Here is a 12,131-nt window from a genome sequence, read left to right on the forward strand (position 1 = left end):
GGGTCTCCTTTTGGTGAGCACACACTGTGCAACAGTGGAGAGAAAACCTCCCAGGGGTCTTTTGGGCTGCCAAGGTGCCATGGGCCAGCTGCCCGCAGGAGAGCCCCTGCTTGGCTTCAGCTCCCAGGTGAGCCTGGGATGGGAACAGCCACTGCCTGCTCAGGTGAGCCTGGGATGGGAACAGCCACTGCCTGCTCAGGTGAGCCTGGGATGGGAACAGCCACTGCCTGCTCAGGTGAGCCTGGGATGGGAACAGCCACTCTGAGCACAGCAGAACACGGCTTCTGGGAGGTCAAAGTGTGAACACACAGCTGGGGACAGTGGGTCAGGACTTCCCCAGGATCAGAGGTGCTGGAGCAGTGCAGAGTCCAAGCTGCCAAGGCTGGGACACGGGATCCCAGGCCCTCAGGACTGTAATCCCCTGCCTCACTACAGCCCTGTGCCCTGGCCATTCACACAGCTCTGCCTCCCTCGGGGCTGACCTCTCCTGTACTTCAAACACAGAATCCTTCCTACTGGGAAACACAACTGAAATTATTTGCTAATTGAAACTGAACAGGATAACCAATTTTAGTTGGGAAAAGCAGAAGAAATTTTGGGAAATTCCAAACTGATTCTTTTGTTTCAAAACTACTTAAATCAGGGACGTGCAGAGTTTGTTCCAAACAAGGCTGGTGCCTCTGGCTGTACCCTCCACACCAGCTCCCACTGGAGCTGAGCCAGCCCCTGGCAGCCCAGGTGGGCTCATGGCCAGTGGCAGAGCATGCAGACCCCAGCCTGGCTGCCCACAGCCCTCCCTGCACGGGCCCTTCCAGCCTGTTTTTGTTTGCAGACCACAGAGGGCAGCTCTGGGCAGCCATCAGCTCGTTGGGCAGCTGGGGAGGAAATGAGAACATTATTGTTCTTTTCAAGAAAAATCCAGCACAGTTCCTTGGTGAAATATTAGCTATGGAAAATACCAAGTAACTTTCCTACCTTCCAGGCATGTGTTGGAGCATTTGGAGATGGGAAAAAGCAAAAGTACAGTGAAACCAGCAGTGTTAGGGGAAAGCTGCCACAGCATGTAGATTATGAGGCCAAGACAGTATTGAGTGGTTTTAAGGCAGGATGGTAAAGAGCTCATCTGGGAGAGCCTCCTTGTCAATAAGTGGTGTGTGTATTTCTCACTACAGCCTCAAGGTGCAAAAACACTGACACCCAAACAGTTCTGGCTCGTGGCACTGCGAGAGGGGGTGCTGCTGCCCCTCAGGGAAGATGTACCCAACAGAGGTTTGGGATCAGCCCTGGACATGTCCCATGCCTTCAAGAGCACCTCTGAGGCACAGTCAGGTGGGAGTCAGAGTAATGAGTCCCCTTTCACCTGGGAGTCATAGCCTACACAAGACATGTGCATGGTTTGTAATGTTTTATTCAGTTGACAATGTATAGGTATTTTTAGAAAATTCTCAGTAATGGAAAAGTGCAATTGTAATTACTGAAATCTCTGTCCAGGTTGAGGATTTTCATAACTCACTAGAGCATCCTGAAGTCCTCAGTACAAACATCTCACCATGAACAGCAGCATGCTTCCTTTTTTCCAATGAACTACACCTCATCTTACAGAAGCTGCATTTTTAAGCTGTGTTCCCCATGTGCTGCTTCAGTTAGCTGTAGTCACTCACTTTTTGTTAGGGACAGCTGTGAGGGTGTTACGCTGTGATACATTTTTGTGACCTGCAAATGCCATGTGATGCTCCCTGTAGTTTTGATTTAGATGTCATTGCACAGATTGCCTGTAGTGAGATTGCTTATAGCTACAGGGTTTCAAATGTATTCAGGTTTTATATGGGGTGTTTTGCTTGAGAAAAAAAAAGCAGAGTAAGAAATTATTATTATTAATCATAATAATTTTAGGTCATATTTTGTGCTTGGGCCTGCTCTGTAATCGTGATGCTCTCTCCCATGAGTGAGGGCTTGTTTTAATTTGAAAACTATTGCAAGCTCTGTGCAGGTAACTTTGGGCCAGTTGCAAGCTCCTCATTATGAAAATCTCCAGCTGAGCATAAAGATTCTCTTGCATGAGGCATGGGTTTGTACTCTGTAGCATATGTTGTGCTTGCAGGGTGCTGGCATAAAGGAGACTAATTCTGATTATTCCACACTAACTTGAGGATCCATTTAAAGGGACAGAGCCTTGGAAATTCAACACGGCACCTGAAGTGCCTTCTTAGGAGTTTGAAATGTTTCTGTAGCCAAATTTCTTGCCAGTCCAGTCCAAAACCACAGCCAAGGTTTTCAGATGTGACTCATGTATCTTGGTGTTTCTATTTTGCATTTTCAGGTTAAGCTTGGTTTTTTCAAAAGTATTGAGCATCCCCTGCTGGAATTCAGACCCCTTTCAGAAACCCTGAATGCTCAAAATCAAAGCTTCTTTTAATATGGGACACGTGGGATTTTCTGCATACATGTGGGAGTTAGGGCACAGTCAGGCAAATGGTCCTTGCAAAAGGAAAAGGATGCTTTAATAAGGATGCATTAATAAGTTAAACAATTACCTTTTAACAGACCAATCAGATAACTTTGTGCCATCATTACCTAATGAGCTGTTGAAACCTGAGAATGCTTTACACATGTAATTGATTTTTGCCATCTTGCTTTGTTTCTAGGAGGTTGTGGAGCTCACTCCCCACAAGTGCCTCGCTGCCCCCGCTGCGAGCGAGTCCCCACTCAGCCGTGGCTGAGAGGCAGCGTTTCATTAGTCATGAGGAAGGCACGGTCTCGTTCAAGCAGAGCGAGCAGCCAGGTTTGCCCGCTCACGCCCGGCTACACCTGAGCCTGGGGGAGATTCCACGGGCTCTGCCCTCCCCTCTGCCGCTTCCCCTCCGAGTGCTGCTGCTCGTGTCCGTGCCCGAAGGCAGCCCCTGTCCCTGTGTCCCCCTATCCCCATGTCCCCCTGTCCCGTGTCCTTCTCCCACTCAGCTGGAGCACTTTCTCTTCCCACTTCCATGTACAGAGCATCCCTGCAGACTCGTATTTCCTTCCCGGGCTCATCCTGCCGAGCCGCTGGGTAGTTGTCACTCTGCCGGAAGGTCGCTCTCTGCCGAGAGCGCTCAGGAAAGCGCTCTGCACGCAGGTGATGTGTGCCGGACCTGCTCACGGTGTGTGACACACGGGTGGCGCTCCAGGCGGGACAGCGGGGCTGGCTCGGCCCGGGCAGGGATGCGCTGCTGGGGCAGGAGCGCTGTGCCCGCCTCGGGCAGCTCCGTCAGTGCCGCTCTGCGCTCCCACGGGCTCCGCCTGCACAGGCACTGCCTCAGCCCTTTTACACACTGAAAACCCGCCCTAGCTGGGCTGTGGCTCTGGGGGACACCTGCCTGCTGGCATGGTAGCACTGGCACCCTCCTGCATGGGTATCCCAACACCAGCTCACCCTTGTCCTTCAGAAGGGGCTTAGGAATAGCAGGTTTTAGCTGTGCAATCGGTAAGACCCAAAAGCCACACTTTTCAGAATAAGAATGGGTACTTTTTGGCATTTGGATCTGTGGGAATGGACTTAAACGGGCCTCCAGGTTCCTCTGTTTGGCTACAGTGTGGTGCCATCTCAGAGGATGGGGAGACAGTCCCACAGCTAAAACTGGGGGTACTCCAAACTCCTGTAATGAATCCAGTCAGTGAATAATTAACTGATTGCCCTGGTGAAAGCCTGAGGCACTGCTGCAGACGTTGGTACAAGCTCCTGTACCTGCCTTTGCTGTGGCAGCTCAGCTCTGGCAAGGAGGCCAGACTGGCCCAAGGAAGGAGCAGTGGCCCTGCAGGGATGGACCTTTTGGTGGGTGAACACAGGCTGGGGACTGCGGCTGAGAGCAGCACCCTCCCCAGGGAGTGCTCGGCCAGGAAACTGCATTGAGCACAGAGGGGACCAGTAAACTTGAAAGACTGGGCCATTTGTCCAATTATCAGAACATTTCCAATTTCTGCTGCAAAATCTACCTTGTCAAATCCTTTTCTCACAAGGGTGCATTCCTTTACATGGATGCGCATTTGCAGGTGAAATGTATCCAAAGCAAAATGTGACCTGGCCTGGCAGAGCAGCACCTGTGGGACACTGATGTGGCTGCCAGCATGCTGGGCTCAGGTGAGGAAGGACCTTGCAGACTTGCATGTCCCACTGCATTCAAGCTGTTATTTGAGTGCTCAGAAGAAAATGCATTCAAGTTGAGCATCAATCTTAAACCTGCTGCTGAGCTTCAGTCAATGGGTTAGGCCAAGTAAAGTATAGGGATAATTTAAAGGCATAAAGGTCTAAATGTCTCAACTTTGAGAAGAATGAAAGGGGAGAAATGAAAATTGGGAAAAAATATAAGTTTTCTTCTTAAATTTACTGTTTACCTCTTACTTTACCATTTACATGGAGAAGCCATTGAGAGAAAGAAAATATGGGATCAAATTTGGACATTAAACCTATTCAGTCTTTTCAGATGTACAGAAGGAAAATAATCAGAAGTGCATCAGCAAAACAGAATCAGCACACACACAAAAAAAAATTGTTAATTTTTAAATCCACTGAAACATTATTTTTTACCTCCTTAAGTTGTACAGCCAGTTTCAGAAGAGAATCAGACTCTTTTGCACCACAAAGAAGCATAAAACATGTCAAAGTCAGAAATCAAGCAAGGAGGGACTCAGGGCACAGCGAGGTTCTTGCACAGTGAGAACTGGAAGGGTTGGCATTGACCCCAACCAGCGTTGCTGTTACGCTTTTGTCTGGTAATTTTTTATAGGATGCTGTGATAATTTTTTATCCAGTGCTGCTGATGTTCAAGGCTATTTAGCAGCATACCTTCCCAGAGACTCCAGCCCTGACAGAGATCTGAGCTTCAGGTTTGCTGCTGGGATGATGGACCTGTGAGCTGTTCTATCCCCAAGATTTCCTCTTGCGGCAGGTGGGCTGCTGTGCTTCTCTCCCATCCTCTCCCAGCGAGGCTGGAGATGCAGTGCCAGTACTTGTGCTCTGTTGGTCGGGTTTAGCCCCAGAAAAGGGAGGCTCTGTCTTTTTGCACAGGGACTCCCGTGCCACTGGGAGGCAGGACACACCTCCAGCTGCAGCATGTCACAGAAAACATCCACACACCTGCTGCTGACGGATTTTCCAGGACAAAACGTTGTGGTAAGCTAAAAAAAAAAAAATCATTGCACTAGAGTAGCAATGAGTCCTTTCTGATTTTTTTTTTTATCTCACTAACCTCAGGGGAGCAAGAGGGATTTGGCAAGTGAGACAGCTACAAAAACTGTTCAGCAGCAGTGGTGGCTGTGCAGGTGCTGTTTCCTGCTGGTGGCAATTTTCACACTGTCCCTTCCCAGCTCTCAGTGCAGCCCTTCCCCAGGGAGCCCCTGGAGCAGCCGTGCACACACAGCTGCTGCACGTCACCATGCTGGGCAGGGGCAGAACAAAGAGCTGGGCTCCCCACACTTTGGATGAAGATGCTCCACAAGGTTTCTGGGTTTTGTTTGCAGGTTTTCTGCTGCAGTAGTATTTGGTATGCAGTTTGTACAGTCCACTGAAATGGAGCACATCCACCAGCAGCCACACAGAGATATTGCTATGGGGCTCCTAGCAGAGAGCTTCGGATATGTCTGAGGCTGAAAACAATTTTACCTGGGTCCATATCCTACCAAGGACAACTTGCTAAAGCATCTCAGGTGTGAGAAACTGCCCCTTCTGTTAAAGCTGAGGTGTTTTAAAGCAAAACCCACACAGTTATAGGTGTCTGCAGTAGGCTCAGGCAGGCACACTGAAGGCATGCTCACCAAAATGTGCAGCCTGCAAGCATGCCATGGCTAAGAGACACCCAGCATGCTTCCCTCTGTGGCACACAGAGCAGCAGCATCCAGGAGTTGGCAGGGTAAGCACACGTCTTGGACCTCACTGAATTTACAGAAAACAAGGTTGGGTGCATGGAGCTCTTTCTATTTTCAGGAACACACTGGTCAGCCCAGTGGCAAAGGCAGCTTTGCCAGGTTGTGATTGTCTGAAACTCCTGAGTCACCTGGCCCTTTCAGCAGGGGCAGCTGTACAAGGTTACAAGGCAAAAGCAATTTCCTCAGATGTTTCTTATGCATCAAAAGGTCTATGCCTGCTCCAGTCTGGTTCCAGAGGAGCAGATGTCTGCATCTACAGCTGGGGTAAGTTAATTGCTGAGCTGGTAAGTGTCCCCTGCCCAGCCAAACCTGCAGGGTCAGCAGCAATATTGTAATTACACATGGGTGCTGTCACTGCTCCAGTGTCTGATCTGCTTGTTGGAGAAACAGACCCACAATGCTCCCTTACACATTATCCCCAGCACAGAGGCACCTACTCTGTTATTTCAGCCTGGGTGCAAGCCCAAGAAAAATTCATGGGTGCTGTGGGCTTCATCTGCAGCCTGAGAACCCACATTCATTTCACCTCTCTGCCTGCAGCCTGAGCTATGCAGAGCCCTCTGGAGAGGTTCCCAGGAGGTGACAGCAGGGCTGATGCTGGGCAGCAGCACGTCCCCATACACCCACAGCCCTTCTGACACCTCTGGAAAAACAAAGACTGAGTCATCTCATGTTTGAAGCATCTCACAACAGTTTTTCTGTCTTCTCCCAGCCTCCAGCAGCAGAGTGGGGAAATGCACACAGATGAAATGTTTTGTTTTTTTTTTTTTTTTTCCCTCTCTGTTATTCCTGAGTCACTGTTGAGCTATTGGGAAGTGAAGGGCCTCAAAGCAAAAGGTGTGTTAAATTATTTCCCTGGTGACTTTCTGGCATTCTCAGTTCTGTATTTTAAAGTAGGTTTTGGGGAGTGAGAAGACTGCTCCGCAGGTTTTTGCATCTTACTGCCAGAAGAAAGATGGCTTTAGGGACTGGGTGATGAGAGAAATACGGGGATTGTGTTTCTCTTGCTAATGCAAGAATCATGCCTGGTCTGTCTCTCGTTACACTCCTGGGTGCTGGTGCCAGAGCTGCACTCCAGTGAGCCTCCCTGGGTGCCCAGAGAGGGCCCAGGCTCTGCTGCAGCCTTCCAGGAGAGCTTTGGTGTTCCTGCTTGTCCATCACAGCTGCTGGCATGTGTTGTTAATAGCAAGTTCTTGCACTCTATCAGCTTTCATTTAGAAATTTAATTTTCCTGAGAGAAATTACTAATTCTGGAATTGAAATTCCAGATACACAGAGCAAAAAAGTGTAAATCACCCCGTGTTAGGGGAGAGATGAAGTGCTGCCCAGCAAAGGGTGACTCTCTCTGTGTGCCACGGAGGTGATCACTGGCCATTTTGGGCAAACCAAAGGAAATGGGCTCTGTCCTCCTCAGCGTGTGGAGAAAACCAAGAGGCAGGCGAGGGGCGGGCGGGTTTCTCCCGGGGTAGCGATGCCGTGTTGACAGTGATTTGTGCGGCGGGGAGAGGCCAGCTCTGCTCTGAAACGCGAGCCCCGGATGAATAAATCATGGCCCTCTCTTGGCAACTCGACAGCTCGGTCCAGCCCCCCCAGGGCCGGGATCCGGCCCGTGCTGGGCGTGCCGGGAGCGACTCCCATTGCCCAGGGGCTCTTAAGGGCAGGGTCTGCCCGCGGCCGGCTGAGGAGCGGCTCCGCAGGGCAGGACACCATGGAGGGGAACACGCACCTCCTGCAGGTCATCCGCAAGATGCGTTCCCAAATCAACAAGCTGGAGCGGGAAAACAGGGCCCTGAAGGGAGAGCTGCGGGGCTGCGGGCAGACGGCGGTGCCGGCACGGGGAGATGGGAGCGGCGCTGCGAGCAGATGGGAGCTCGCCCTTGGTGCCGAGGGACCGGCGGCATCCCCAGCATCGCTGCCGGGCGGCGCCGCGGCCGCTGCAGCGCCGAGGGAGCACGCAGGTACCGGCGAGGGGGGCTGTCCTGGCACTGCCCGTGCAGGGTGTGCCAGCCCGCAGGGAAGGGGAAGGAGCTGCCAGCTGCCTTCTGGTTAACTCCATGAAATGCCCTGGCCTCATTCTGTGCTCACACCAAACCCACAGCACTGCGTGTCTTGCTCTGTGGGCTTTTCAGGGTGCATCCCCCACAGCTGAGCTCAGTGGAGTATTTTGCTGCTGCTCAAAGGATTCAACTCAAAGAGTTCAGTTTGCTTCAGCAGAATTTGACTTTCTGCTTTGGGTTTTTGCAGGTGTGGATTCTCCTCCACGTGCCTGTCCCCTCTCTGTTCCAGGTAGAAAAGGGCCAACACTCATAACCATGCCATAACCCATCCTGCCTTAGTCAAAGATGAGAAAAATGCTACAAAAAATAACGAGTTGGCTGCATACATCACGCCAGATGTGCAGTTTATTTTTGCAGACAACACAGTTTGTTCTTGTTGAGGCAGAGAGGGGTCAATATAAAGGAATACATTCTCTTCACAACTTTATCAGAGAAGAAAAATGGAAATATTCCTCAGTTGTAGAAGTCTGGCTGGGACTTCTGGAGGAATTAATGAAGCAGGAATCAGAGCAAAATGTGAGAAGTATTGGAGAAATGGCCCCACAATTTTCATGGAGACAAATCTATGAGAAGGAATAAGATGAGAGGCTGACCAGCAGGAGTGGATTTTCATGCAGCCAGAGGAGTGCTGTGATGGAATAGTGTTTGTTGCCAATCCCACTGACCCAGTGGCCAGATTACCAGCCTGAAGACCTCAGGCAGGGGCTGCTGGTGGCTAGGGATGTCATCACTTTGGGAACAGCTCCATGGTCTTTCAGCAAGGGGGAAAGCTGTGGAAAGTGCTTTCTAACCCTGTGGCTCTTCCTCTCCAGCTGCTTTCTAGGGCAAAGGGTAGGACCTAAAGGGGCTGTCTGGCCTCCTCTGCCTCTCAGCTTCACTACATACAAAATGTTTTTGAGCCTCAAAAAAGTGATTAAAAATAGAATGGTAGATTTGGAGTTGGAAGGGACCTTAAATATCATCTAGTGCAAACACCCCTTCTATTAGCAGGGACAGCTTCCACTAGACCAGGTTGCTCAAAGACTCATCCATCCTGGCCTTGAACACTTCCAGGAATGAGGCATCCACAACTTCTCTGGACAACCTGTGCCAGTGCCTCACCTCCTAAAATCTCACATCCCCTCTTTTAGCTGAAAACTGTCCCCCCTTATTCTGGCACTATCTGCCCATGTAAAAAGTCGCTCTCCAAAAATACATTGAGGGTATCTGAATTGTCATTATTATTATTAATAGTAGTATTAGTATTAGTATTGTTTTTATCTCTGCTTTTTTCTCTGCTCCTCAGACACTGCCATGACTGTGAGACGCTACCCCACCATCTCCCCAGCTCCTGCTCCTTCCAGCACAAGGTCCCACTGGGCTGGCAGGAAGCCTCCAAGCACTGGGCTCCTGGAGGTGCCAGGCAGTGCCCAGCCACCAGCCCCTCCTGCTGCAGCACAGCTCACCAGGGAAGAGGAGAAAGGGCTTGAAAAATCACCAGCCAGTTGTCTCTGCTACAGCCACTCCAGCAACACGAAGCTGTTTCAGGAGCACGTCTATAAGTGCCAGTAGGTTTGGTTTGCCTTCACAGCACCGCCTGCCTGGGCTGGTCACAGGTTTCGCCTAATAAGATATATGGACTTTGCTCTGGGTCTTAGTATGTTATCAGCAAAACAGTTGTTTGAATGTACATGGGCAGACTGGAGACCTCTTCTGAGGAAGCTGTGCTCCTCCCTGCACTGCGTGAGGGTTGGCAGTGGTAGCTGGTTAAATTTGTTATAGAAAGGTGAGGCTGGGGGAGAGAGAAGGGGGCTGAAATCTTTGCTCTGTTAAAGCCAGGCAGAGTTTTGCAGATTGATGTGATGTTCTGACAAGCTAAGCTTGAAAGGGATTTTTAAACTTTGAACAAAAAACACGGAAATACCAAGGAACTCTGCACTATGCCTTTAGAAGTGTGATTACTGTGGCTCATGGATTTAGATGTATTGTATCATATTTCCCCTGTAAGTGAAGCATTACAAGCTAATGCTTTCAGCCTTGAAAAAGTAGTCTGAGGACAGCTTCTAAATTAAGTGAAATGGCTGCTGGACCAGCCCTCAGTGTCTCTGCTCATTGATGAGAAGCTTTCCAGCACAGGACAACAACCACAGGTAGAACCAGCAGAAATGAGACTGTGATATATGATAGCCCAGCCACATCCTGTTGCTGATATATCCATCTTGAGAATTCATGCTGATTCCTGGGTTCAGCCCAATCATGCTGTGCTCAAAGGGACAATCACCCAAATGCCCTCAAAGCATGTGTTTGAGCAGGGAGAAGCCTGCCTGTGTGTGTTGTGGGACGGGACCCCAGTGGCCATCCTGGGGGCCGACACCTACTGTGGGTTGTGTCACCTGTGTGTGGAGGTACCTGTGCATGGCACATCACAACAGCTTTTATTCTGTCCCCCTAAATCCTCAGAGCAGAGCAGTGCCCAGCCCCTTGCACTCCCTGTGCAAAGCCGATTTGGGGCCCAGCTCCTCTCTGAGAAGCTGCAGGGGACAACAAGGTCAAGCTTTAGAGGCACCTGGGTTTCCTTGTAAGGGCATTTCAGGGTCAGACGTTTTACACCAGTTAGACACCTAAATTTAGTCCGTGGCAGGGAACTCGTATCGTTTTGCAAAGCACCCTGGCCCGTAACTCTGGATCTCGGCGCACGCCCCGCTGGCTCCAGGGACCCTGGGGGCTCTCGGTGCACAGGGACACTGCGGGGTTTGCCTGGAGCCAGCTCACGTGGAACGTGTGCGAGGGAGCAAACCTCGTGCAGGCGTGGGATGGCAATGGCAAATACTGCTGCTTGCTCACGGGGGGAAAGAGCTTTGAAAGCAATCAAAATAGCAGCACAGATCTGTTACATCGAATGCCTGGGGACCTGCCGGGTGCCCCGTGGCCAAACCACAGCAATGATGATTTTATCGCTGCCATTAGAGCTGCCTTGTCAAGCTGAACCGTGACTCATGTGCACTCACTGCTGGCTGCTTTAGGAGGAGAAGCGGCTGTGGAAAGAGCTTTGCACCTCACCCCCTCGGTAGGCTGGTTGATATCCTGAAGCACAAAGCTTTGTGTTTCTTACACCAAAAAAAAAAAAAAAATTCAGTATCTTTTATGGTCTTAATGGTGGATGCTTCCATTATATACTCAAATGTCTGATACAGACACCAATCTCAGCTTTTCACCAGTAAGGTAATTTGTAGCAATTAGTTCAGCAAGCTTATTAAGATTAATTTTTTACAAGGATGACATTTTTGTTTTCCAGCATGCTGCTTCATGTCAGGTTTCCCTATTCTTAGTTTATTGTAGCTTCCTCACATTTTGCTCCAAAGCTATAATCCTGTATGTGATATGAATATTTTTTGCTTTAAAATTAACTCTATAGAAGTATCACCTTGAATTTATATAGAGTGCCATTGCACCCAAGTAATAAAAAAACCAGCACTGCTAACAAATCATCTCTAATTTGCATGTCTAAAATATTTTAATTCATATATGCTAAAGTATTATTTCTACCAAGGGATTCCCACTGTGTTTGGTAAATGAAAAAAATTAAATATTTAAATACAGGATAAGAGAGGCTGAGGACTCTTTTCAGGACTATTATACTAAAATTACTGAAGGGTCTCAGTAGGTGCACATGCACCCCAGGGTTCTGTGCACACACAGCTTTGTACACACGTCAGGCACCGATAGGGAGATGTGAGACTCGATGGAAAAAGGCAGATGCTTCCAGCAGAGAGCACCGTGCTTGGTCCTTTGGGGTGGCCATGTGAATGGCATGAAATCCTGCCTCCAGTATCATGCAAGAGTTGAAAGCATTTACTTTTTCCTTGCTGGGTCAGGTTGGTGTTTTGGTTTGGGTTTTTGTTTGTTTGTTTTGGGGGGGTTGGTTTTTTTTGTTTGTTTGGGGGGGGGGTTGGGGGGTTTTTTGTTGGTTTTTTTTTGTTTTTTTTGTTTTTTTTTTTTTTTTACTTTCTCTGCATGTTTTATACATTTGTAATCCTCATAATGATTTCTCATTTTTTCTCCAGGGGTAAAGTGAAGGCTGTGAGTTTCCTCTTACCAACAGATATGTCATCATTTGCTGAAAAGCAAGGTTCTCTCAAAAGCCCACAAAATCAGAGCACAAAACATCTGATGACCATCACTGAAAAGGATATGTGA

General features: G+C 49.3%; 1 protein-coding gene across 1 annotated transcript; it reads left to right on the plus strand.

Moving 5' to 3' along the window:
- The first annotated feature begins 7,606 nt into the window (after window positions 1-7,606).
- Window positions 7,607-12,131, plus strand: CCDC195 (coiled-coil domain containing 195). Its single transcript, XM_053951198.1, has 3 exons — window positions 7,607-7,856; window positions 9,241-9,502; window positions 11,999-12,131. The coding sequence occupies exons 1-3, from the start codon at window positions 7,607-7,609 to the stop codon at window positions 12,129-12,131; spliced, it is 645 nt and encodes a 214-aa protein (XP_053807173.1).

The sequence above is a fragment of the Vidua chalybeata genome, chromosome 10, assembly GCF_026979565.1.
Source record: "Vidua chalybeata isolate OUT-0048 chromosome 10, bVidCha1 merged haplotype, whole genome shotgun sequence".
Classification (NCBI taxonomy): domain Eukaryota; kingdom Metazoa; phylum Chordata; class Aves; order Passeriformes; family Viduidae; genus Vidua; species Vidua chalybeata.

What these genes read in the sequence shown, in the direction of transcription:
- CCDC195 (XM_053951198.1), top strand. Translation starts at nt 7,607, where the DNA reads ATGGAGGGGAACACGCACCTCCTGCAGGTCATCCGCAAGATGCGTTCC. An exon ending in AGCGCCGAGGGAGCACGCAG is followed by an intron (nt 7,857 to 9,240) that starts GTACCGGCGAGG and finishes TCTGCTCCTCAG; the next exon opens with ACACTGCCATGACTGTGAGA. An exon ending in GAGCACGTCTATAAGTGCCA is followed by an intron (nt 9,503 to 11,998) that starts GTAGGTTTGGTT and finishes TTTTTTCTCCAG; the next exon opens with GGGTAAAGTGAAGGCTGTGA.